Source organism: Parus major, chromosome 1, assembly GCF_001522545.3.
Source record: "Parus major isolate Abel chromosome 1, Parus_major1.1, whole genome shotgun sequence".
Lineage (NCBI taxonomy): Eukaryota > Metazoa > Chordata > Aves > Passeriformes > Paridae > Parus > Parus major.
In genome coordinates, this window is record NC_031768.1 from 77,197,554 (window position 1) to 77,221,129 (window position 23,576).

The 23,576-nt window shown below is 42.0% G+C and overlaps 1 protein-coding gene across 4 annotated transcripts; it reads right to left on the reverse strand.

Moving 5' to 3' along the window:
- Nucleotides 1–596: 596 nt before the first annotated feature.
- Nucleotides 597–23,234, reverse strand: CEP57 (centrosomal protein 57). 4 transcript variants are annotated; one of them, XM_015625290.2, is made up of 12 exons: nucleotides 23,116–23,230; nucleotides 18,617–18,772; nucleotides 17,978–18,134; nucleotides 14,881–15,060; nucleotides 14,405–14,526; nucleotides 13,405–13,521; nucleotides 8,833–8,910; nucleotides 7,632–7,736; nucleotides 7,392–7,472; nucleotides 6,801–7,045; nucleotides 3,223–3,367; nucleotides 597–1,847 (listed from the first exon to the last, which is right to left on the reverse strand). In XM_015625290.2, the coding sequence occupies exons 2-12, from the start codon at nucleotides 18,749–18,751 to the stop codon at nucleotides 1,611–1,613; spliced, it is 1,602 nt and encodes a 533-aa protein (XP_015480776.1). In that variant the 5' UTR covers nucleotides 18,752–18,772; nucleotides 23,116–23,230; the 3' UTR covers nucleotides 597–1,610. The 4 variants fall into 4 exon arrangements, with proteins under 4 accessions (XP_015480776.1, XP_033371920.1, XP_015480760.1 ...); XM_033516029.1 differs by having other exon boundaries at nucleotides 18,617–18,833; nucleotides 23,116–23,218; XM_015625274.3 differs by lacking the exon at nucleotides 18,617–18,772 and having other exon boundaries at nucleotides 23,116–23,234.
- Between the last annotated feature and the right edge of the window lie 342 nt (nucleotides 23,235–23,576).

Sequence of the window (23,576 nt, forward strand, 5' to 3'; positions counted from 1 at the left end):
AATTCACTGGGATGATTCGTGATCAACTCAGTGGATGCTCCCTGATGCTCAGTGGGCTTAATTCTAACTTGGGCACTTCATTCATTCGCTGCAGGGAGCATGGATGGAGCCTAAAAAGTACTCCTAAGCCCTCCACCTGTCAAGGAGCTGCAAGAGGACAGCCTGAGGTCATGCTGAAATTAACCCATCTTTGAGCAAGCTCCTCCAAAGCTCCTCCAAAGCCAGGCAAAATGAGAGTGTGTTTCAGCTACTGATTTTTCAGGATCCCTGGCATTAACTGCTCTTTAAGTGGTTACTCTCATCACAGCTGGTTAGCAGCATCTAACACCCTATGTGCCTTAGGTGCAAGAAGACAAGCTGGGTGGATCACCTGCAGACAACAAACTCAACCCCCTTGTGCCTGTGTTGACCCTGCAGAGTCCCCTGCGTGTTCAGCCACAGGCAAGGGTGGACTACTCTGACTCTACCCTTACCTGCAGCTCTCATTCACCACCCTGACCAGGGAGAAGCCACCCTGCCATGAAAAGCCCACTGGCTGTGGCACAGTGCTGCAGCAAGCACACAGCTAACATAGAGGAAGTGCAGCTTTCCCACAATGCATTCATCAGGCAAGTCGGCTTTATTATTTTTCAACTGTATATACAGGTAATCTGGGTCTTCTATACATTCCATTAATAGGAAGTTCTATAAATTATTAACATAATAAATAACATTTAATCAGCTGTGCAAGTCAGAGCACAAACTTAATTGCACTACTACCAAAGTTGATAGCTCATCAAAGCACATACTTCAAGTTAAAAGCAAGACGCCAGGACCAAATGGCACGATTGAGGCACTTGCAGTTTAAAACACTTAAAACTTAGTTTCTCTCACTCCTTTACCACTCAAAGCTGTCAGCTAGAAACAACAGGGTATTATCCCCTATCCTACAGCTTTTTGCTACAGCAGGATTTCTGTAGAAAAAATTCACTTGATCATTAAGCAACATAATTCATAAATTACTTTGCTCCCTTTCTGAGTACTCAAACATCCACTGCCACTGATGTTGACTAATGCAACGCAGCAGAACGAGAACCAGGGACATCTTTTGAAGGGAACCCTACAGAACACCTTTGAAAAAGTTTACCTGTTCTCCCTCAGACCCTCCCAGAGATGGAGTCAGTGCAGCTGCACACAGAACAGAACTGACAAAAGCCCTCAACACCCAGGGCTGCAGCACTGTTTTCACACAAGATGCATCCTGAGAGGCCTCCTGGATCAACAGCATGAAACGGCACATCACACACACACACACACCAACCCATGCAAATGTGCAGTGCTGAGTGTGCTGGAACAACACAGAAGGACTGCTGGAACCATAACACAGGGATCTGGGGGAGCCCTGTTGTTAAGGTTCACTGTCCATGTACCTTGAAAATGGAATGTGATTTAAGCTAGACCATAATATATACAACCAAATGCAGGGATGGAGAGCCAAGAGCCTGTAAGCCTGTATTTCAAAAGTGCGGTTAGCGTATAGTAGTCTCTTCTACACAGCAAGAAAGGCAGCTGCTTTAGATCCAGAATGTAAGTTTGGCCACCATGGTTCAAGAACATCTCCTGCAAAAAAGTCAGTAGTCCCAGCTGATATCATCTTTCCGTAGTGAAGTCTGTATGCTCTGCATGTCTCTCAGCAACTGAAGATTTTTCCGACTCTTTTCTCCAGGCTTCACTTTGATGGGACCTGCATTCTTCCCTTTTGTGGTTACTGTAGTTGTTACTTTAACCTCACTGACTGGGAACCTGCTGTCTTTTATTTGTTTAGCAGGAGTCTTTCTGGACTTGCATTCTCTCTTAAGTCTCTCTAGCTGAAAGAGAAGCCCAAAGAAAAACATTAAGAAGTGATCTTGTTTCAGTTTTATGTCCAGCAGTTCTTCCAATCAGCTGAAATATCCCACAACTTACCTTGCCCAGGTAAGCAAATTGTTGTTTCCAAGTCACACTGAACAATAAATACTTTATTTTCCTTACAAAGCATCATTATATATGTATCTTTAGAGCTGTGTTTAGCTTACAGTGATTTACCACCTCTCTAAAAACTGAGCAGTTCATTATGGGGGAACATTGCCATCAGGAATGTAACATAAAAAGATACAGAGAAAAAAGTTTATTTATCACTGTTACCATCCAGTGATTAAAAAAGAAAACAAAACAGTGTTTTTTTTACATACATACTAGTAATTTTAATAGCTAGTCACTGTCAGATGTAGCTCTGAAAGAGTACCAGAGCTCTGCTGGGGTGAAAATGTGGTATCCACACACAGCTCTGTAAAATCAAAGCATATGAGTCTCAGTACTGCCCAGCAAAGACTGAATGGGGAACTGGACAGTCAGATTCAGACACATTCTCTCTTCTTTGTATCTTCTCTCACCCAAACCACAACATGGGTGGCTTCTATAGCTCCCCTCTCTGCAGGTGGGGGTGCACCCTCCTCCTAGCTGACAGCATGAAGCAGTTTTCCTAAACCCCAGCTCCTAAAACTTTTGCCAGTAGCACATGCAGCATCATTACTGCTGGGAACTACAGCACATCTGCTTCTCTGTCAGGAATCAGCAGTTCCTCTGAAGATACCAAAAGTGAGTAATGCTTCTAACAGCAAGCATTTCACAGGTCCATTCTGAGTGTCAGGTTTCAGCACATGTTTTGTGAATAAGCTACATCAGGTGAGGGTGAATCGTTATTCATATGAACTGAACCAGATTAAACACATGGGGTTAAGCTCTTTGAAAGAAATTCACTCAAATTAATGAAGACAAAAGAAAACGGGGAATCAGTGTGTTTTATAGATTTGAATGAAAAGGCTACACTATCCAAAACATTCTGAAAGTTATAAAACAGGCAAAACAGGTATTTTGAGTCTTAAAAAAATGCAAATCAAAACATAAATATGTTCTTTACTCCAAGTAAAGGAAAACTGTTCAACAATGTTCAAGGGACAAGAGGAGTGTAAAATGTGATGTGAGAACAGATGTGAAAGCTCTGTCCAGGACAGGTTTCTGCAAAAATACTGGGGTAGATGGAGGTATGCAGACTAACTTTGGGACATCAAAGGTGGAATTAGACAATGCTACTTTATTTACTTCTGCTTTATGCAATTGCTGCTAGATTAGGATGTAGCATAAAAAACCCCTGCTTAAGTCAGCAACTCCACATGAGCATGAACACAGGCAAAAGAAACTCACCTGCAAACGATGCCTCCGAACTTTGCTGATTTGGTCTGCCTTTGCTTCCATTTTTCCCACCAGTGCCTCCAGTTCCCTCTCCAGATCTTCCCTCACTGCAACAGTTGGGGCTTCCTGGATGAGCTTTGACAGCTGCTGGTGATCACTAGCACACAATTCAGACAGAACAAGACTTGCATCAGGCTCCATTGGCTTCTACATCTTGTATCCAGTTCAGAAATAACACTTCTAGGAAACCACAGCATCAGCAGCCAGACATGTTCAACACACCATAACAAACCTGCAAGAACTGTTTTGCTAGTTTGCAGCATTATTACAGTAGCACATCATGGTGGCAGGCTGCTGCAACACTGAGGCTCAATAATCTAAGTAGCTTCCAACTTCAAAATGCATATTCAAAATGACCAAATAACCCCTTGAGAGATTAATCTCAGCACTCAATCAGTTAATATTTTGTGTATCTGTACTTACTGCAGCTGTGCAGTACAGTAACAATTCATGTTGTGTTAACCAGGACAAGCAAAGCTGTCCTTTAATGGACTTGTCCAGGATTTGTCCACATCCTGCTTTTGGCTAGGATAGTTTTCATTTTTAGAAGCTGTTACATTGCTGCATTTTGGATTCAGTACAAAAATAATGTTGATAACACTGATGTTTTCATTGTTGCTGAGCAGTATTTACCCTAAGCCAAGGGTTTTTCAGTGTCTCCTGCTATGCTAGTGAGCAGGGGCACCAGAAACTGGGACAGGGATATATCTGGGATAGCCAACTCAAACCAGCCAAAAGGATATTCCATACCACAGAACATCATGCCCAGTATATAAACTAGGGGGAGTCAGCCATGAGGAGACAATTGCTGCTGGGGACAGGCCTTGGTCAGCAGCTGGTGAAAAACTGTACTGCGCATCACATGCTTGGATTTTACTTCTCTCTCTTTTTCATTACATTTTACTTTATTTATGTTACTAACCTGTCCTTGTTCCAGCACATGGGTTTTTCCTTTTCCTGATTTCCCTCCCCATCCCACCAGAGCAGAGGGGCAGGAAAGCAGCTGCACAGTGCTGAGCTGCCAGCTGGGGTTAAACCAAGACAGGATTTTTTGGCACCCAACGTGCCGTGAGGGATTAATGACAGGTCTGGCCAGAGCGTGTGAAGACAATTTTTTTCTAGGCATCGTTGTACTGGTTTAATGGCGGGTGGCAATGCTGGTTTATGTTGCCACGGATTCCCTGGCCATGAAATTCCTGGGGGGAACGGGTGTCCTCCGCGCGCTGCGGGAGCCATCTACTGGGGAACCGCTGTAATTACACCTTTCTCCTTCCCTGCTCGGCCAGCCAGCCTAGGGAGCACGCACACAGCTCCCCCTTCTTCTGCAGGCCGGGTACAAGAGCCTTTAGAACCCGCAATATCCCACGGGAGTTAAAACCAGCGTGATCCCAGTGCTGGGATCCAGCATGGCGCTGAATGGGGCTCGGGTCAGGGGAGGATTTGTGTCTGGGGGCAGTGAGCGAGCACTGCGAGCACGAGAGCTGCGTGGGACTGAGGTGCTGGTGAAACCACAACAGAGTAAACTACCTTCTGCACAAAGAACAGGATACAGAGGGTACACACCACAGGGAATAATCCCGAGTTTCACCTATGGGACCACAGGGAGAACATGAAGTGGGATTGAAAACCTATACCTCAACCCTAGAGGCACAGGTAAGTGAACTGTAGGAAAAAAGCAAGCACAAATAGGAATTCTTCCAGGGAAGTTGCTCCTTAAGTCTTTAGTGGGCAGTTCACAGAGTGTCAGGGCTGATCTTATTCCAGATCCTATGGAAAGGAATTCTAATTATTATTTACAGAAAATGGAAAATCCTAGGACCAATATTAGAGGAGCCCTGTCTTCACCCAGGTGCAGGAGAGGGACAACCAGGTTTACTGGACTGCGTGGATCAGATGGCCTGGGCACATCAGCCCCTGGGAGAACAAAGCTTCAGCAGACCCTGGTGTACAGTGGTGTACCCTAATGCCATCAAGTTGTACAGGGGCAGAACCCATTTGTATTTCTGAAGTGATGCCAGGACACAGGGGCATCCCAATAGCTGATGGTCTTGGAGGCTGAAACCAGCCTGACAAAATGACTGACAAAAGCACCCCATTGAGAGTGACCCAGAGGATCTGTGCACCCTTGGCACAGACTGTCTCAGGAAAGGGCATTTTAAGGACTCAAAAGGCTACTGGTGGGCTTTCCACACAGCTGCCTTGGAGACAAAGGAAATGAGGCATCTGTCTACCCTGCCTTGCCTCCCAGACAACCCTTCTGGTGCAGGGCTGCTGAAGGTCAAAGAACAAGAGTGATCGAATTATTTGGGTTGGAAGGAACCTTAAAAATCATTGAGTTCCAAACTCCCTACCATAGGCAGGGACCTTTTAAAGCAGAACAGGCTACCCACAGCCTCATCCAACCTGGCCTTGAATGTTTCCAGGAATGGGCATCCACACCTTCCCTGGGTAACCTGTTCCAGTGCCTCACCATCCTCACAGTAAAGTATTTCTTCCTAATATCTAATCTAGGTCTGCCCTCTTTCAGTTTAAAGTCATTACCCCTCATGCAAACACTACACACCCTTGTAGAAAGCCCCTCTCCAGCTTCTTGTAGCCTCCTTTGAGCCCTGAAAGGCCACAATGAGGTCTCCCTGCAGCCTTCTCTTCTCCAAGCTGAATAGCCCCCACTCTCAGCCTGTCTTCAAAGGAGAGGTGCTCCAGCCCTCTGATTGTCCTTGTTGGCTTGCTCTGGACTCACTCAAGAAGGCCCATATCCTTATGTTGGGACCCCAGAGCTGGACACAGCCCTGCAGGTGAGGTCTCAGCAGAGCAGAGGGGCAGAATCCCCTCCCTGGCCCTGCTGCCCATGCTGCTCTGGATGCAGCCCAGGACAGGATTGGCTTTCTGAGCTGTGAGTGCACATGGCTGGCTCATGTCCAGCTTCTCATCCACCCACATCCCCAAATCACTTCAGCCATTCAGCTATCCACCCACCAGTTCTTCTTGCACTGGAAGACTGTTATGACAGCTGAGTCTAAAGTCATGGACTAAATTAACTCAATGGACTAGTAATGGGATAGTCCTTAGACTACAGGAATGATATTTGTGTGTACCTACATCAAAAGATTGGAAAGGTGATGGTGGTTAACTGGGACACATTGGAAAGTGTGGGGCTTGGGCAGGACATAAATGGTACAGTACAAGGGGTGAATACTGCCCATCCCAACATGGGGGAAGGATGGGTGCAAGGATGTGTGAATGGCAGCAGGGTCCTGTGCTGGCTGGGTCTACACCGCAACAGTTCACTGCACTGGGGCCATGACCACACTTCTCCCTTCCCTCTTCTGAAATTAATACTGCTGCACATAAGCACAGGTCTGGTGTTCAGACTGTTTAGCAGAGCCTCTAACTGCAACAGCCTCTGCAGCCAGGAAGACAAAGATTACATTCTAGAGATTTCCTAAACTAAGAACTTTCTCAAGTTCAAAGCAACAAGGCTTTGTTACAGCTGCATTCATAATCTGCAGAAGAAAATATACCACACTCACAAACTCATCTGTCCAAATTCATCTTGTAAAGTCAGCAACACTTCTGAGAGTTCTTCCTGAGATGAGGATGAGTCCATTGGCAGGGGTGGCCTTCTGCTTTTGCTGGCAGGATGGCCAGTACTGGTGGGTCTTGCTAGTGGAGTATCATTTACCACATGTCTGTTGCACAAAGCTTTTGTGTGATGTTTCATCAGGTGTAGCACGTGTTGCACGTTGGCAGCAACTGAATGACTGGGACTGGTAGACTGAAAGGAAAAGAGACTTCTTTTAAATGGCATTATCAACAACTCAATAATACTGAAGAGCATTTAAAAACAGTGTCACTTTTGTTTTGCTGACAAGAATGTAATTTTTTGTTTGAATTAATATGCTCTAACAACAACATCTTGTCAAGCAGCATAGTACAGGCCCGTTTTTGGAAATACTAACTCAGCTAGTTGTCAATATGCACCAACAAGTATTTCAAAGACAGTCTGTATGAAAAGTGTTGAAGAAAATTAAATTATCTGACCACTGGGTGTCAGGAGTGCACCAAAGTCCCTTAAGGAGCTGCAGCTACTGAGCTCTAAGCCTTGGAATTAATCAGCTCACCTTCCCAGCCACAAAGGGTACATCACCCAGACACAATCTGTAATGGGGCTGCACAGTGGGATGTCTTACACGAGAGCATTTCTGGAAAGAAAGAAGAGACAAGTATTCAGCAAAAATTATACTACAGCAAACCCACTTTCCCTTTACTTTGTAGTAAAAGAGGAAACCTGCTCCCTTAATCACATGCACACAACCTTACTTAACTTCTCAGTAACTGCCCTTCTCTTCCCCACATCTTACCTTCTCTGGCTGCTTAGCTTTTTTTCTGGGTTGTCTTGCTTTTGGAGAAAGCAGTGGTGACGCTGCTTGAATCAGTAGTCTGTTAGTTTCCAGGCCTGTCTGAAGCTACAATTGAGGGAATAAGGGGAGTTACTGAAATTATATTAATAAATAGTCAGACAGTACAAGTGGAGAACTGCAAGAATTTTTAAAACACAGGCTCTCCAGAAGCAAGGGCTGTACATTTTTAGAGTATTTTTGCAGTCCAAGGTCAACTTAAACATTAAATACTTCCTCTGTTAGCACTACTCATCAGTAATCCTAGTAAATTAGAGAATTAGCCTTAGTCCATTAGTCCCATGCAGGCAAGTGCCAAAACATCAGCTGTGCTTTACACTTGGCAAGGTACTGGGGAGATAAAGCCACCCAACCATGATCAATTGATCCCATGACATAGAGTTACCAGGCAACTACTCCTTCTGTTCTATTGAATTTGACAGTAAAAAAACCTACAGCAAACCAACCAACCAACCACAATAAAAAACTAACCACCAAGCCATCTATTGAAAGAGCTAAGGTCAGAACTTCCTGTCAACAGTGAGAATCCTAACACCCTTTGCTGTTCAAGAGGAATATATGGCATAGCTTCAGAAATCATGTCCTGAAGTAGCATTCACAGCACAGTTTTTCATTATTATTTTCATTATTAATTTGATTATTAGAGACACCACTTTCCCCATCACACCAAATTCATGGCAAAGGTTAGTGTTAGTGCCTAACACATTACCTCCATAATTCTCCAGCATACAATGAATGCTTAATGAACACCACACTTTCAGGTTAGAGGACCAGCCAGCATCCTTACGAGCTCATAATCAAGAGCATGTTGCCTCTTTTTTGCTTCCTTCTACAATATTTTAATTATGATTATGAATAAGGGAGCCCATTCGTTGACTTTGATATATTGAGAGGTTCCCATGCATACTCAATTATGGATTAGTCTGAACTGCTACTCCTATTTTCCAACTTCTAGTAAAGAAATCAAAGCTTCAATGCACATGTGGTGATAGAAAAAAGTTTCCAAAAAGCTCAGAGAACTTCAGGATTTCACTATTCTGTGAGGCACACGGGGGCACTTTCAGTAAGCTTAGCTGAAAATTTGATAAAAAGGAAGAGCTAATTACAGTGCATACCAGTACAAAAGAAATTTCCTGTTGGTTACCTCAGCTGCTTTTTCCTGAACAAGCTTCCTTGCATGTTCTTCCTCATGAAGCTTCTGTTCCAGCTCTTTCATTTTTTTCTAGTCAAAGTTGAACAAAAATAATAGTGTTACTAACAAAATATTTTTTTTTTCCCTCCTGATGCCTACAATACTAAGAGCTTGCACAAAACTGTGAGTTCATTTTACAACTTAAGGATAAATGAAGACTTGAGTATTAGAATGATTGCTGATGTATATCACCTATATAGGCATAAATACAGCAGTCAAAAGCTTATGCTTAACATTTAAACTGAATTTTCTATTCTTACTTTCACAACTGGTATCTGAAGTTAAGTCCCAGCCAAACACACACAGAGCAATACACAGGGCTCTTTCTCTTCAATTGTAAAAACACCCGAGACAGTAGGTTGCTTTGTGTACATTCTCCTCCAAGATTCTGTACTACAAAAGAGCTAACAAAGACACGTCGTTGTAAGGCAAGTGAAGACTTGCTTTATTTAAACCACTAATGGTATTTTTGCTAAAACCTGTAACTTACACTCTTACAAGGAAAGAGTTTTTGAACATCTAGCCACCTTCCTAATAAAGAAGAGGGAGGAAAGGTTGTATGATGCCCCTGAGATACCTTTAAATAAAACTGAAGTAATTTCATCTTCTTATCACAAAAGCATGTAAGAACACTTTTGAAAGTCTTCTTCAAAAGAAAAGAACACATTTCTTTGCAAACCTCCAACAAGATGAAAACATTGTTTAAACAAGATACACTGAAATTCCCAATGCGGAAGTTAACAAATAACTTTCTGGCTTTATACAGCAGGGAAAAAATAATTCAGAGCTCCAGTATCCAAAACAATTTCCCTTCTCTTCCCCCAAAGACTGATAATTCATTGAGTCACTAATCAAACTTAAGGTAGAAAAGCATGCTATACAGAGTGACAGCTGTATTTGTACACTTGCTTGTTTATAAACCCACTACATTGAAGTAATAAATATTTTAGTTCTGCTTTACTTAAGCATTAACTGCAAGAATAATGTAAGCAGCTGTTATGCAAAGGTGTTGAGAGGCAAAAGCCTGGATAAACACTGAGGACAAAGGCACTATATAAAGAAACCAACTTTTTCTTTTGAATGAAAGAATCATTCTGATGATTTTTATTTTTCATTCAAAACAAAGGCATTCCAAGTAACTTAAAATCATCCTCTGCCCTTTACAGTTATTGATACAACTCTTGATATCCATGTGGTCAGTCTCAAGGATCTTTTATTAACCTCTTAAGTTTGACAGAATTTTTAGTATGAAAATATTGAGGAAAATATTCTGTTTAAACTAAAGATTGACATGGAGCCGGGCCAAGGCTTTTATTCTAAAATGAATGAGGATTCCCTCAGCTACCTTTTCAGCTGCAGCATGCAGCTCAAACTACACAGCAAGAATATATCTTACTGTATCATCTGTGACAGACCCTGTTAGAAATTATTTTCCCAACCTAGCTTCCCTAAATAATTTCTTTTTTCTTTTTTATAGAAGAAGGTATTATGCATATTACTGGACTGTCCCTAACAGAGAGGCCACAAAGCCAAGCCAAGAGACTCTGGCCAGCAGTGCTGCCCGTCATGTAAGACAGCACTGCAAGCTGCAGCAAGCAGACTGCAGGTCAGCACCGGGCTGCCTGAACATCCACTCCATCACCAGGAGCTGCTGCAAAAAACTTTAACGACAAATTAGAAATAAAATATTTAACTGTCATATTTTTACCTGTTTTTTAGCAGAAAATTAATTTCATGCAACCACCTAGTCATAGAATCTCAGACTCATAGGATGGTTTAAGTTGAAAGGGACCTTTAAAAGGTCAGCTAAGTCCAAGGGATACTTTCCACTAAAGCAGGTGATTGCTCAGAGCCTTGTCCAAACCCATCTTGAGTGTTTCCAGGAACGGGGCATCTCCCACCTCTGTGGACAATCTGTTCCAGTGTTTTGCCCAACCCACAGAACTGGGGGGTGGTTTTAAGTCTCACAGTTAGCTTTAAGATCAATTACTACCAACTACAGTTGTTGAAAATGTCGTGCACACACATATTCAAATTCTGCTCATCTGGCTAAACAGAAGACCACAGCCTAAACTGCACTTTTAGGGAACAGCCATGTTTCTGTACTCCATCTTCAGACACAGACGTGTTCAGATCTTCTCAGTTAACCGAACAGAGAATGCACTGCAGGACTACAGTTGAAATAAAGATGCCTCCAAAGCACTTCCAAAGGGTAAGTGCTCCACATAAATAGGAACCTCAGCATTTCTTTTTCACAGCCACTCCTGACATTAGCAAATTACTTGAAGACAGTAATTATAGGGCCAAGTAGTGGCTCTGGGGAGATTAAATGCTCTCAGTAAGACCCACACACGAGTTCTGTCAGTGTTCTAACTCGGAGGCAGATATATCACTGCTCACTCATGAGCCATCACCTCACCACTTTCCATCCATTTCAGCACATCATGTACGAAACAGTCTCTTACTTCTCGCTTCAAATTCAACTTGAAAATGTTCCTACAATCTCACCACAACTACAGCAGAGATCAAAGAGGGAACAGATGCAATGCTTGAGTAGAGTGCAGTCACTCTTTGAAGATATTCCAGTAACACCTATCATATAAATGCTAACATAGGAACATAGCCTATAACCACAGAGTCAAGCAGACCTGTCAGCCAGAAAATGGCTCATGACTACATACTGATCATAAGGAAAATGACTTATCATAGCTAAATCCATATTTATTTCAGGTCCTACAATTGCTTCAAAACTGTGTGAATTTAACACCCAGTTCCTCCAAAACATATTTAATTGTGACAGCTACTAAATCCTAAAGAATCAAAGGCCTCTGGTTTGATGCAGAAAAGAACACAAAAGAACCATAAGGCTGAAGTTGTTTTCACTAGCCAGGCACAAAAAGGCAAACAACCCAGTCTCACCAAACTTCAGCTACTACAAGTGAAAAACTTGGTAAAAGCCTTTCAGAGGGAATGCCAATTGCTGAACAGGTTATTTCAAGTCTATCCCAAGGAAACTACTGCTGCTTTCAGAGTACGAGACCCAGGAGACTCCTATTTCTCCTTCCAAGTGTTTGGCCTAAGTAAACAACGCAACCACTTGTACTCCACAACTGCAGCTCACTACAACAAGGTGTCAAGATCTTAAAAAGCTTGTTACAGCTGCTTTGGCTCAGGGACTCCCAATAATAGTTGTAGCAGCTAAATGTCCTGCAGCAAGCCAAGCAGTAAAGATTTACTACCAAACATCTCCTTATGTACTTCTGGAGAAACATCATCTACTTCACCACTTGAGGTAAGAGGTAGTAAGTAGGGTGACAAACCTATATTTTGATAGAATCCAGAGTTGCCATCCACAATACCACAATATAATCATGTACTATCTGGTCTTTTTGGGGGAACAGGAAAGAAATTCACAGAAGGAATTCTCTCCCCAGTTAAGCTCTCTGCAGTTTCCAGGCTTGGGAGACTTGTGGTCTCTCTTACAGCAGCAGAGAGAGGTATGTGGATGGGACATCAGTGGGTACACAGATGTATGGGGTTTAAGGCATTGGTAGCCATGGGGCTACAGGGGTGGCTTCTCTGAGGAGCTGCCAGAAACTTCCCCATGGCAACAGAACCAATGCCAATGGAGCCAATGCCAGCTGGCTCCAAGACAGACCCACCACTGGCCAAGGCTGAGCATAACAGCAATGGTGGAAGCACCTTACACACTTACAGACTTAAGGAGGGGAAAAAAAACTGCTGGGGAACTGCAGCCAGAAGTGAGGAGTGACAATATTTGAAAGCAGAAGCCTTGCAGACCCTAAGGTCAACAAGGGAAGAGGAGGAGATATTCCAGATGCCAGAGCAGAGATTCCCCTTGCAGCCCATGCTGAGACTGAGTTTAATTTCTCACCATAAAATTACAAAAATTATAAAATTTCAAGGGTGAACCCACCACAACAGAATATGACAAAACACAGTCACGTTGAGTTTGTAGAAGTCCAATTCAAATAGAGTCCTGAAAAGGCAGAAACCCACAGGGAGTCACCCAGTGCTAGAGGCCTTACAACACAAAGCTCCAGAAGTCTGTACACAAAATAACTAGTAATAATTGTCTTTCTTAATAAGGAAGGCTAAAAGGAAAAAAATACATCAAATTCATACAAGTCCAGATAAATCTGGATAACAGAAAATAACTGTTAGCATCCAGTAGCATGCAAAGCAAGTCAAGATCTTATGAATAACTGCAATCTTATAATGCCTAAGCACCAACTAAGCATAAAAAAGGAACAACAGCAGACTGTTAAGACATAATAAAACTCCAACTCCTGCACTGTACAGTGACCCAAAGCCTACCTGAACATGTAGACTCTCAGTAATAACTTCAAGTTTTCACAACACCGCAGTTTAAAATGAAGTTTAGTTGCTGTCTTACTCTAAAGCAGAAAGTTTTGCAAAGCTCTGCTACTGCCATACAGCTATAAAGTGCAGTTTACAATGAACAAGACAAATCAGATACAGTATCCAAGACAAATGACAGACCTCTGCTATGGACTGCATCATAGTTAGTCTGCTATACTCTTTTTCCAGTATATCCAGCTTTTCCAATTTCGACTGAACATGCGACTGGTCGAGAAGCCGATCTCTCTCCAAGGAGCCCTTGAAGGGAGAGGTGAAAAGGAAAATAATTATAAACACAAGAAAACAAGACCATCTACTGAAAAACCTGTGTCTAGAGCACAAAGGAGGCCCATAAACAAAAGGGATCAAAGGAACTACGACTTCCTCTGTGCAATTTTAGATGCTACCACAATTAGGGAACAAACTGCACCACTGGTCCACCAACATAGGGAAACTGCACATTTAACCAGATCTGAAAGAGGACTGTGCAGTCTTCTCCTTCCTCCCAACACAACACAGGAAAAAAAAAAGCAGAAATTATAAATAGCTTTATTAATTTTTTTTTCCCAGTAAATATTTAACAGACTGAAACAGAATAGCCACAGAGACCAATGAACAAACAGCTCCAGACAACCCATATGCCTATAAAACAAAATTCAAGTTCATTTTAGATTAGGCCAAATCCCAGTCACTGATGGTGGGAAATAGAAATTTTACTGCTATTTCTACAGAAACAGTATTTCAGACCTCTTGTTCTTACTAGCAAGAGTAGTGCTAGTAAAGAAAATTATCAAGGACCTGAAGACTGTAAACACGAAAGGGAGGTTTTTTTCCAGTGGCACACAGGTATAACACTGGAAGATAAGGATGAGCTACTGCAGTAAGCCAATCATGCAGAAGCAAACAATTCATATTAATACCAGAGCCTGCTACTGCCTTAGAAACAGGTGCACAAAGAAAATACCAGGTTCGTGAGAAGATTGGGAAATTTAAGTAGGGAAGCTGTCCATAGCTAAGTACACACCATCCAGCTGAAGCAGACATCCATACTTAAAAGTATTAAAATGACAGTAACTATGAAAAATCATGACATAATTAATGACTTTTATGATTTAACCATGAGATAGTTTTGGGAACACACCTGTTTCTCCAAGAGATGTGACTTCTCGTTTTCTGCATGCTGGATCATTTTTCTCATGTAGTCCAGCTGTTTCTCTAGAAGGCTGCATCGAGACACAGCAGCTGCCAGCTGAGAAGACAATTCTGAAGATAAGAGAAGGCAGAAAGTAGATATCATGCATTACTTGTTCCTGGGATTTTGTTGTTGTTGGGGTTTTTTTGTTTTGTTTTATTTTGGTTGTTGTTTTCAGGACAGTTTCAAAGCAAACAAGAAAAGGACCTATGTAAGAAACTGACGTATTACGCCTAATGAACTTTTGTACGCATAAACATCCCTAAAATGAAGAATACCTTAAAATTATTTCTTTGTAGCGCCCCATGCCATTACAAATTAAAAGATGCTTAACAAAGTAAATTAAAATTGGTCTATGCATTGATAAGAATCAAGTTTCATCCACATCAATGTTCTATAGTATTTATACATGGTTTGCAAACAACCTTGATTTTTCTTTGACACTTCAGTCTTGTCATGCTCTTCCTGTTGCATTTGTTCAGTCAGTACTTTTTTATAGTCTGCTGTTTCCCTGCTGAGGTGTTTTACATTTTCCTCTGCCTGAAACCGTTCCAACTCCAGTCGATGAATTTTTTCCTGGAGATTCTTCAGAGCAGAAAATATTGCTGCAATTGAACAAGCACCTTTTGTTAGATACCATTAAATCACCACTTCAAGACAACACTGAACTTGAAATGTTATTATAAAAGCATGTTATGTAAGAAGGTCAGAGTGTTCCTTACCAGCATCCAACAGTCCTTCCAGGAATTAAGACCTGTTTCCCTTTAAACCATAACTGATTCTAAAACTAGTCTCAAACAAAGAGATGCCCTTAGTGCACACTCTTCACCTGACACCTTTGGGCAAGATACAACTATTTCCCAGAACAAGGCCTATAAATATTGTGTTGATTAAGAACAAACAGTGCATCCTCTGACCCTTTATCAAAAGGAAATGAAGAGTCATAACTAGATAGTTAAAACAGTGCCAATTTGCCATATTAGTATTATTCCTACGACTACAAGTACACAACACAGTGTTCCCACAAATGGCCACAGAGCATAGTAAAGGTTAACTCTGAGAAGAGCTATATATGTGCTTATTTTTTACTCTGTTGGTTCTGTACTTGTGTTCCACCCCTCCATCTAAAAACATACATATCCTTTGTGCTGAACCATTTTCCCCTTCAGCTGCACTCCTAGCTTTAGCAGTTACTGAACAAAGCCTTTCTATATTCTTCACCACAAAAAGAAAAGCAGTTGTAATAGAACTCACATCACCTTGCAATCAGACCATCTGCTGGAAATCTGATGTATTACATCTCTTAGCTGAGCCGTTTAATTCTGTGAAGGGAACCATAACCATAAGCCCTTTCCCCTATACAGTGCTGCTGAAGTTAGACATAAGAACACCTGTACACACAGCTCAAATAGCAGACTAATCTGCAAGGTCACACTAGCCCACTCCTTTGTGCTTAAATCCATTCCAGAATAAAAATTCATCAAATCTTGAAATAAATAACAGCAGAAGAGAGTATCACATCAATGCAAACCTGCTATGTACATAAGAAACAGCAACAGCAGTAACAGTTAACAGGAAGTTATTGACAATTTGGTTCTATTTGCGACATCAGAATCGCCAATTGCACCCTCTATTTACATTACTGTTCCTAGGATTCAGCTGAAATGGGCATAGCTGAAACAAGAAACAGATTTGTTACTATTATTGTTAAAAGCTACATTGAAATCTCTGTGTACGCACACAATAAGGACTAACAAGAACAGCAGTGAAGCAACTCAAGGAGTGAATAGATAAAGGTGAAACCCAACAGGTCAAGTATCATTCAGTCATTCCTGTTAGTATTAAAAGCCAACTGTACATGCTAGCACACATATACCACGCAAAGACATTAAACCCACAATAAACAGATTTTACTATACTTAATTTCAGCATTTTTCAATAAGATTTATTTCATATGGGGAATGGGAGGAGCAATAAGGACCCTCAAGAACAGTCAAATCAATTTTGCCATTTAAAATTAATTCTCATATCCTTAAATTTACGAAAATATGCACTCCAGAACATTTTTGCATTTTTAAAAGCTATGCAACAAGAAGCATACTGGATCATCCATGTGTTGGATTCAATTTTCAGTACATAATCACATACATTTGCACATCATTTAAACATTTTTTGAAAATAAAAACATTTGATAGTTTTTAAAAAGGGGTATAATTTATCCTATTGTCTTCCACCAGCCATCCTTATTTCAGAGTTGGCAGAGTCGCCGTTAGAAAAAAAATTGCCAAGTGAAAACTTGGAAATCAAAACTTTATTGCTAATGAAACATGAAGCACACTCCAGAAAAATACACTTGCATCAGTAATTCATAAGGAAGCTCTTTCCTGCACATGCAATTCTTCATCTGTAAAGATTGTTTTAGCTTTGTGTCAACAGCACTCTCAAAACCGATGGCCTTGAGAGTACATACTGCATTTTAAATAGCACTGCAAGAACTGAGATTTCATCTTTTAGGTCATTAACACACAAGACCCTAGTAACTCAGATATTAATTGTGTTATTGGAACAGGGACTTGAGGCTATCATCGTGATTTTTTACTTTGGGTAATATTAGGATTCATCCTAAACATTTCTCACTTTTCTCCATATAAGGAAAAAATATCAAGTAGTTCATACCCTTAAGCCTCTGTAACACTCCAGTCTTAAAGGGAGCATTTCTGCAGTGACCCTGAGCCAAACAGGTCTTAAAAGGATCGGTCCTGCTCTGGCCTCCCAACTCCTCATGATGCAACCTATATGTACCCCAAGGCAGCTCTGGAGTAAGTCTCACTACATGACAAGCTAATTCACTAAAACAACAAAAACTAACCAAGAATAGTTTTTTTGTTCATGTCCAGTCATGCAAGATCAATCTGTTTACATGGAGATGAACATCAGGACCAGAGTGGGAAAGGAGGGAGAAGGAACAGCCTAGAAACAAGAAGAATAAATGGGATTAAAATTGCCTTCCTTTTTGGTGTTGTGAGTTCTCAGTTCAGCATTTTGCTGAAACCTTCCCTATATCCTTTAAGTCTTCACTGATAAAATAAATTCTCACAACACACCCTTCATCCATGACAAGCGTTCCAATTTTAACAGGACCATACCTCCTCCTTTGCTCCAAACCATTCTGGGGACTAAAGTCTCCTTATTTCTAACTCAGCTATCAACTCAGGAGGGGAAAGGCTGAAGGAGAGGAAGACTGAAGAAGGGACAAAGAAAACATGTCAGTACAATTTCACAAAGTACTCAAACAATTTTACAATTCTCTACTACCGAAGAGGAGCATCTTTCTCCATCTGTAAGATGGCTTTTATCTTCAGGTGCTCTTTGGAAAGAGAAGTGCCAAGGACCTACAAAACAGGTGAGCTGGACATCACTGGGATTTGATATAAGGATAAAAAGACTGCAACCTTCATAGATGTGGAAGTATTTTACCACAATTTGGAAACACGTAAGAAAATAACTTTGCTGAACTATTACCTCTGCTGTTGCTTTCAGGATATGGAATTACTGGTTTCCATGAGGAACACTGCAAATCTGAATTAATAAAAGGCTTGTGCTTTGGATATTCTATAAATGAAGCCGAAGAAAGTCCATCTGTGGCTGATGTAGAGTTAAGAGTTTTGTGCAGATCATCCTGAAAACAAAACAAAACTGTTATTCAGCACATTTGTTTCTTTGTCATAAAAAGAAAAATAAAGAAAAGTAAGATTCTATCAGATGATGTGTAGAAGTACTACACATGTAGTACTTCTACACATCATCTGTAGCTCACAGTACTACTATGAGCTACAGGAAACTCATATCTCAAAAGTTCCCTTCTTTATAGCCTTAGGATGTGTCATTTTTACATCCAACTACCCCTCCACTAAAAACAGTAGCAAACAGAAGAATGTCTTTCCCATACTAGTTTCTGATCTACACTTTTGCTTTCCATTTACTTGTGCTGTCTACTACTTATTGGGAGAAGGCAATCCACAAATCAGTTGAAAAACAACCACCTTCTTAATTACTGGCTATATTTACTGCACAAGACACTGCACTACGGTGGCAAAACCTGATAAGGCACACCCAGAACCGTGGTTCCACACCCCCAATCTAACATGAGAGCTCACTTACTGCACGTGGGGCACAGGATACACTGCAGCTGGGAAGGTGAGGTGAGAGTCCCAATCCCTCTAACTCCACTCGCTTCAATTCATCCTCCATATCTTTCCAATAGTAGATGGAGAAGTAGAACTTCACAAGACACATCCAGGTAACTTTATGCTACACCTGATTAGTGGTGTCAACACAGGAAAACCAGCAGATCACAGCCAGGAAAGTACTTTTCCCTCTAAGCAGAAACATACTCTTAAATCAGCTTCAGACCGCTCTGAAAAATGAAGCTATAGAGATCAGGGATTTCCCAGAAGTCTGCAGAAATTTTGCAAACACCTGTTGTGCTTCGGATGTTGCAATGACATGAAAGGACCACCTTGCTGGGAAGATGCTCCTCTAAATAAAGGAGCCTTGGCAGAACACAGTGTTTATGATTTCAACCCAAAAACCTCTCTACCTGGCGTAAGCTTTACAACCTGTATATATAAGTTAAATGAAGTGTTTGTTTTTAACTTCTCTTAACTGCACACATTACTAAACATTTCAGTGACAGAATTTGAAGGCAACCTAAGAGAGATGGGCTGCAGGCAGATGCAAAACTCCTACAGCTTCCCCCTTCATCAGTAAGTCAAATGAGCAATTGCTGATCTTGGCAGGGTGTTTTTATGCTTTTGCAAATACCAGTCATTGGGAGCATATCACGACCAAAATTAAAATACACAAAGTATTAAGTATCTCATAGCAAATTACACAACAGCCCATAATGCATTACAAGGAGCCAAATATGGGGAAAAAAATTTAAGAATTTTTTAAAGTTATTTAAAGCCCATATACAACTGATTTCCTCTTATTAATGAAGTGATTCATTGTGGGCAAGAAAATTAGGATCCTAACTACTCTGAATGTATCAATTGGTGTTTCCAAGCACAGTTTGATGACTGCTTTGCAGTCTGCCTTTATAACATTCTCCTACAGAACATAATGGCTTTTCTCAAAATAACTGCATTTGCTACCACAGAAAGAGAATTAAAACAATAATCCCTAATTAAGAGTATTTTAATAAAATTATTTTGAACAGGTGTTTTACGCATAAACACACTGTTTTACACTCAGCAGCCTCACAAGCCTAACCAGAACACATGAATCCATCTGATCAAAAGCCTATTAGGTGCTAACATCAAAAATACCATCAGTGTTACAGGATATGGCATTGATGAGCAGAGAGTACTGAAACCAAACGATGGAGTAAAAATGAGCCAAGCAAAACACAGCACTTCTGCAGCAGGCAGTGCAGGAACAGCAGCAACACAAGCCTCAAATAATAACCCAACCAGTAACTATTGATTCAAATATCAATATCCTGTCTGCTATGATTCAAACCAGAGGTACCCCATGAAAGTCAAAAGAAAAAGGGGAATCAGTTTGAAACCGAAGTAGGGCTGACAGCATCACAATCCTTCTAGATGTCACTCTCGTCTCTTATGTTTTTACAGGTAAAGCCTCATCTGAGAATTAAATGTAACTGCATAAAAACACCAAAGTAAAGGAATTCTTCTGTTTGTTTTTACTGACATTAGTAACATTCTTCTAGCTAATAGAAGACTAACTGAAAGAAAAGGCTGGTGTACTCAAAACCCTGGAGCACCAAAGTCACAAGAAGCAAAGCAAATTGAGGCTTTTGACTAGTTACACATCTTCTAAATTCCACCTGGATGCAGGGAATAGGCATTAATTTGAATAGTTAGTTATAGTAATTTGAATAGTGTAATAGTCAGTACAGATATCTGCTTCAAATAACTACTGAAAAATATTGTGCTGGTATAGCATCTATTACACAGGCAATCGATCTTTTGTCAGTTTAAGTAATAATTTGCTATCATATATATTTTTCTTATCTATTTTTAAGCAAAAGAGTGGCTTATATTCAGTTTCATAAATAGTGACTTGAAATAATTTGAATGCATTGGGAAGGTTTATGAAACAGGATCAAGGAATTTCCCATCACAAAGTTCAAAAATCACAGCAATTCTCTGCTCTTCTTCCCTAGCTCTCAAGTTTGTTCCTGCTCTTGGAAAGTCTCACAGAGAATATCATGTTCTGATGCTCAGGAAATTTGTGAAAAATAAAAAAAATCAGGGAACTCTATATATTTGTTCTGCATCTCAGCTAGGTCATGCTTGCTGCATCTCCTCTCCTTCAGGGTACTCCTCATAGTCCTTCCTTCTGTAAGCCACACTAAAGCCTCGGAGCAGTACATGAAGAAGCTTAACAGTCCCACAAGGAGGCAAGTGCAACCTGTTACATAACAGTGAGCTGAGCACATTTTATCTCCACAGGTCTGAGAACACTGCCTTCCAAAATTCACAGCTTTCACCACTGCGTATCAGCTGCCTACTCAAGCAGACAAAAGAGAATGTTAAAAACACAGACCAGAGATAACACATTACCAACAAGCAGGGACCTCCTAAAGGCTGAACAGAGCAGGGAAAAAAAAAGGCACAAACTCATACAGAAGGTTTTTTTAAAAAGGGATTAAATTAGAAAGGGTGCTATTTGCAAGTTCTCATCTGGCTGCTCACAACCAGAAAAGAAAGAAAAAAACACTGATACCTGGTAATGTTTTAAGTGACACACAGAAGTCTTTGCACTTCATTTAAAAAGTAAAAAATAAAAAAAAATGTAAGCTCAGGAAAATTATGTAGGGAATGAGGAAAAAAAATACAAAATAATGAGATACTGAATATAGTGATTATAAGGTATCCAGGTACCCAGTTATTCAAACTTTCATAGCCATTTTGGAGGGACAATCTCCATTAGGAGCCTTCCCTCCCTCATTACTGCAGTATTAGGAAAGTGGGGAAGGAAGGACAGCCCCTATCACCCACAGGCCAAGTGCTGGCTGTTCCTCCCTGATATAGACTGAGTCAAGAGCACTCTACAATTCAGTAACATCTCTAGTTAAAAGCAGACATAAAAAAAGGTAACTTAGTTAAGCAATTACATCAAAGTGGGAGAAAAAAATGTTGGCACAATACAGTAATTTTTGTCAACTGCCATAGAGTGCCAGATGTATTAAAAGCAACTACTTTCAAAGTTCAGAAAAATATAAAGTCAGGGCTTGTTTCTTTTTTTGAACACGTACAGAAAGTCTACAGTGGGCAACTTTTTCCCCAGAAAAGTTTTGTTTGGCTAACTAAATTGATTAAACAGCCTACATATACCTACTGAAGACTTTTGAGGCTTCTTCTCCAGGCATGCTAGAAACAATTCCACTCAGGAAAGAGATTGGAACCCTCGAATTCCTCTTGCTGGCCCAGCTGTAAGCATGGGAGCACACTGCAGGGCAAGAGACTCACAAGAGAGAACCCCATGATGGGTGCTCACCACCCAGGCAAGTGAGACCTCAAACTGCAAATCCTCACAAGAGTGGTCTCGCACTTTGTTCTGAACATCACGCTGCAGCCTTTTCACCATCTCTCTTCCTCCGAAGCACAGGTAAAACACAGCTTTTCACACGAAAGAAAAGCCAAAACAAGGAAAAGCAACGAAAAAGACACCTAATTCCAGAAAGCTACAAACATCGCGGCAAAACTTCAAACAAGAACCCCAGCCGGGAATCTGTTTGCGGTGTCGACCTGGTGGAGGCAGCCACAGTGCACAGAGCTCAGCACAGGTTCCCTCCTCGTGTCACCTGTCACCAGCAGTGCCACGCGTCCCGCTGCACCGCGCCTTGGGAAATTCTGCTCCCCGGCGTGGAGGTGGTTCCCTGTCCCAACCCACCAGCTGCTCCCACACGGGCCTAAGGGCACGGGTATCTCCTAAAGCTAAACCTCAGCTGAAGGGAACGTTTCCATCTGACAAAGAGGAACAACCAGACGCGGAATCCACCGCCAGCTCTGGCTGGCACCTCCGGGCTTGCCGTGCCCGCCCGGCTGCCCCAGCACTGCACGGAGCGGGTTTGAGCTGCCCGCGAACAGGTGTTTCCAAAGTCACGGCCCCGGGCTACTGCTGAGAACAAACCAAATTCAACAATTTATTCCCACTCACTTACAAACAGGATCTCCAGACACTGCTATGGGCACAGCAAGAGGGCTCCTTTCAATAGCAGAGTACCTTTTTTTCCTGCCGCTTTAGAAAATGTGTGCAAAAGCATCACAGGTTTATGCATAGATATATAGATATAGATGTATACACACACATATATATATATACATATATACACACACACATAAGTATATATACACACACATACGTGCATACATGTGCATGTACGTATACATGTGTAAATATACACGGCATGCATATATAATATATATAACATATATATGCAATATAAATATATAGGACACATATATACATCATTTAACAGACAAGCCAGCTTCCACAGCCCGTACGGCTCCCGGCACGCTGGGGGCAGGTAAGCCGCCAGCCCCGCACTGCCGGGCCGCTACCCCCGGGATTTCACAAGCCTGCCACCCGTCCCGCCCCTCACCGCGGGGCCGCTCTCCGAGCCTCACCGTGTGCTGATGGCCGCGCTCCGCCATCGCCATGTCGGCCGTAAGGGAGCCCGCGCTAGCCCATGTCGCTTTAAGGCACGCCACCCGCGCGGCGGCTCGCTTGACTGCTATCCCAGCCTGCCAATGAGAAGGAAGGATCCGCTGTAAGTCCCGCCCCATCTCCCTCTCAGAATTGAGTGACACAGCAGATGCCCAATAAGAGGGAGGGCGCCGCTCGGCCAATCGAGAAGGACGGGCGGGAGGCGGGCCCCTGAAGGCAGGCGCGCGGGCGGGGGGGCGGCGCGTGGGCACGCGCGGAAGGAGGAGGGCGGAGGAGGCCGGCCTTTGTCAGAGGGAGCCCCCGCTCCCCGGCCAATCGCAGAGCAGGGGCTCCGCCGCCGCCCGGCGCAGGGCAGGGCGCCCGCGGCGGGATTGGCGGCGGCGGGGCCGGCGGGGGCGGCGATTGGGCGGCGGCGTTCGAA

What these genes read in the sequence shown, in the direction of transcription:
- CEP57 (XM_015625290.2), bottom strand. Translation starts at nt 18,751, where the DNA reads ATGTGTCTTGTGAAGTTCTACTTCTCCATCTACTATTGGAAAGATATG. An exon ending in TGATGCAGTCCATAGCAGAG is followed by an intron (nt 8,911 to 13,404) that starts GTCTGTCATTTG and finishes AACTTTGACTAG; the next exon opens with AAAAAAATGAAAGAGCTGGA. An exon ending in TTCGGAGGCATCGTTTGCAG is followed by an intron (nt 1,848 to 3,222) that starts GTGAGTTTCTTT and finishes CTTCTCTTTCAG; the next exon opens with CTAGAGAGACTTAAGAGAGA.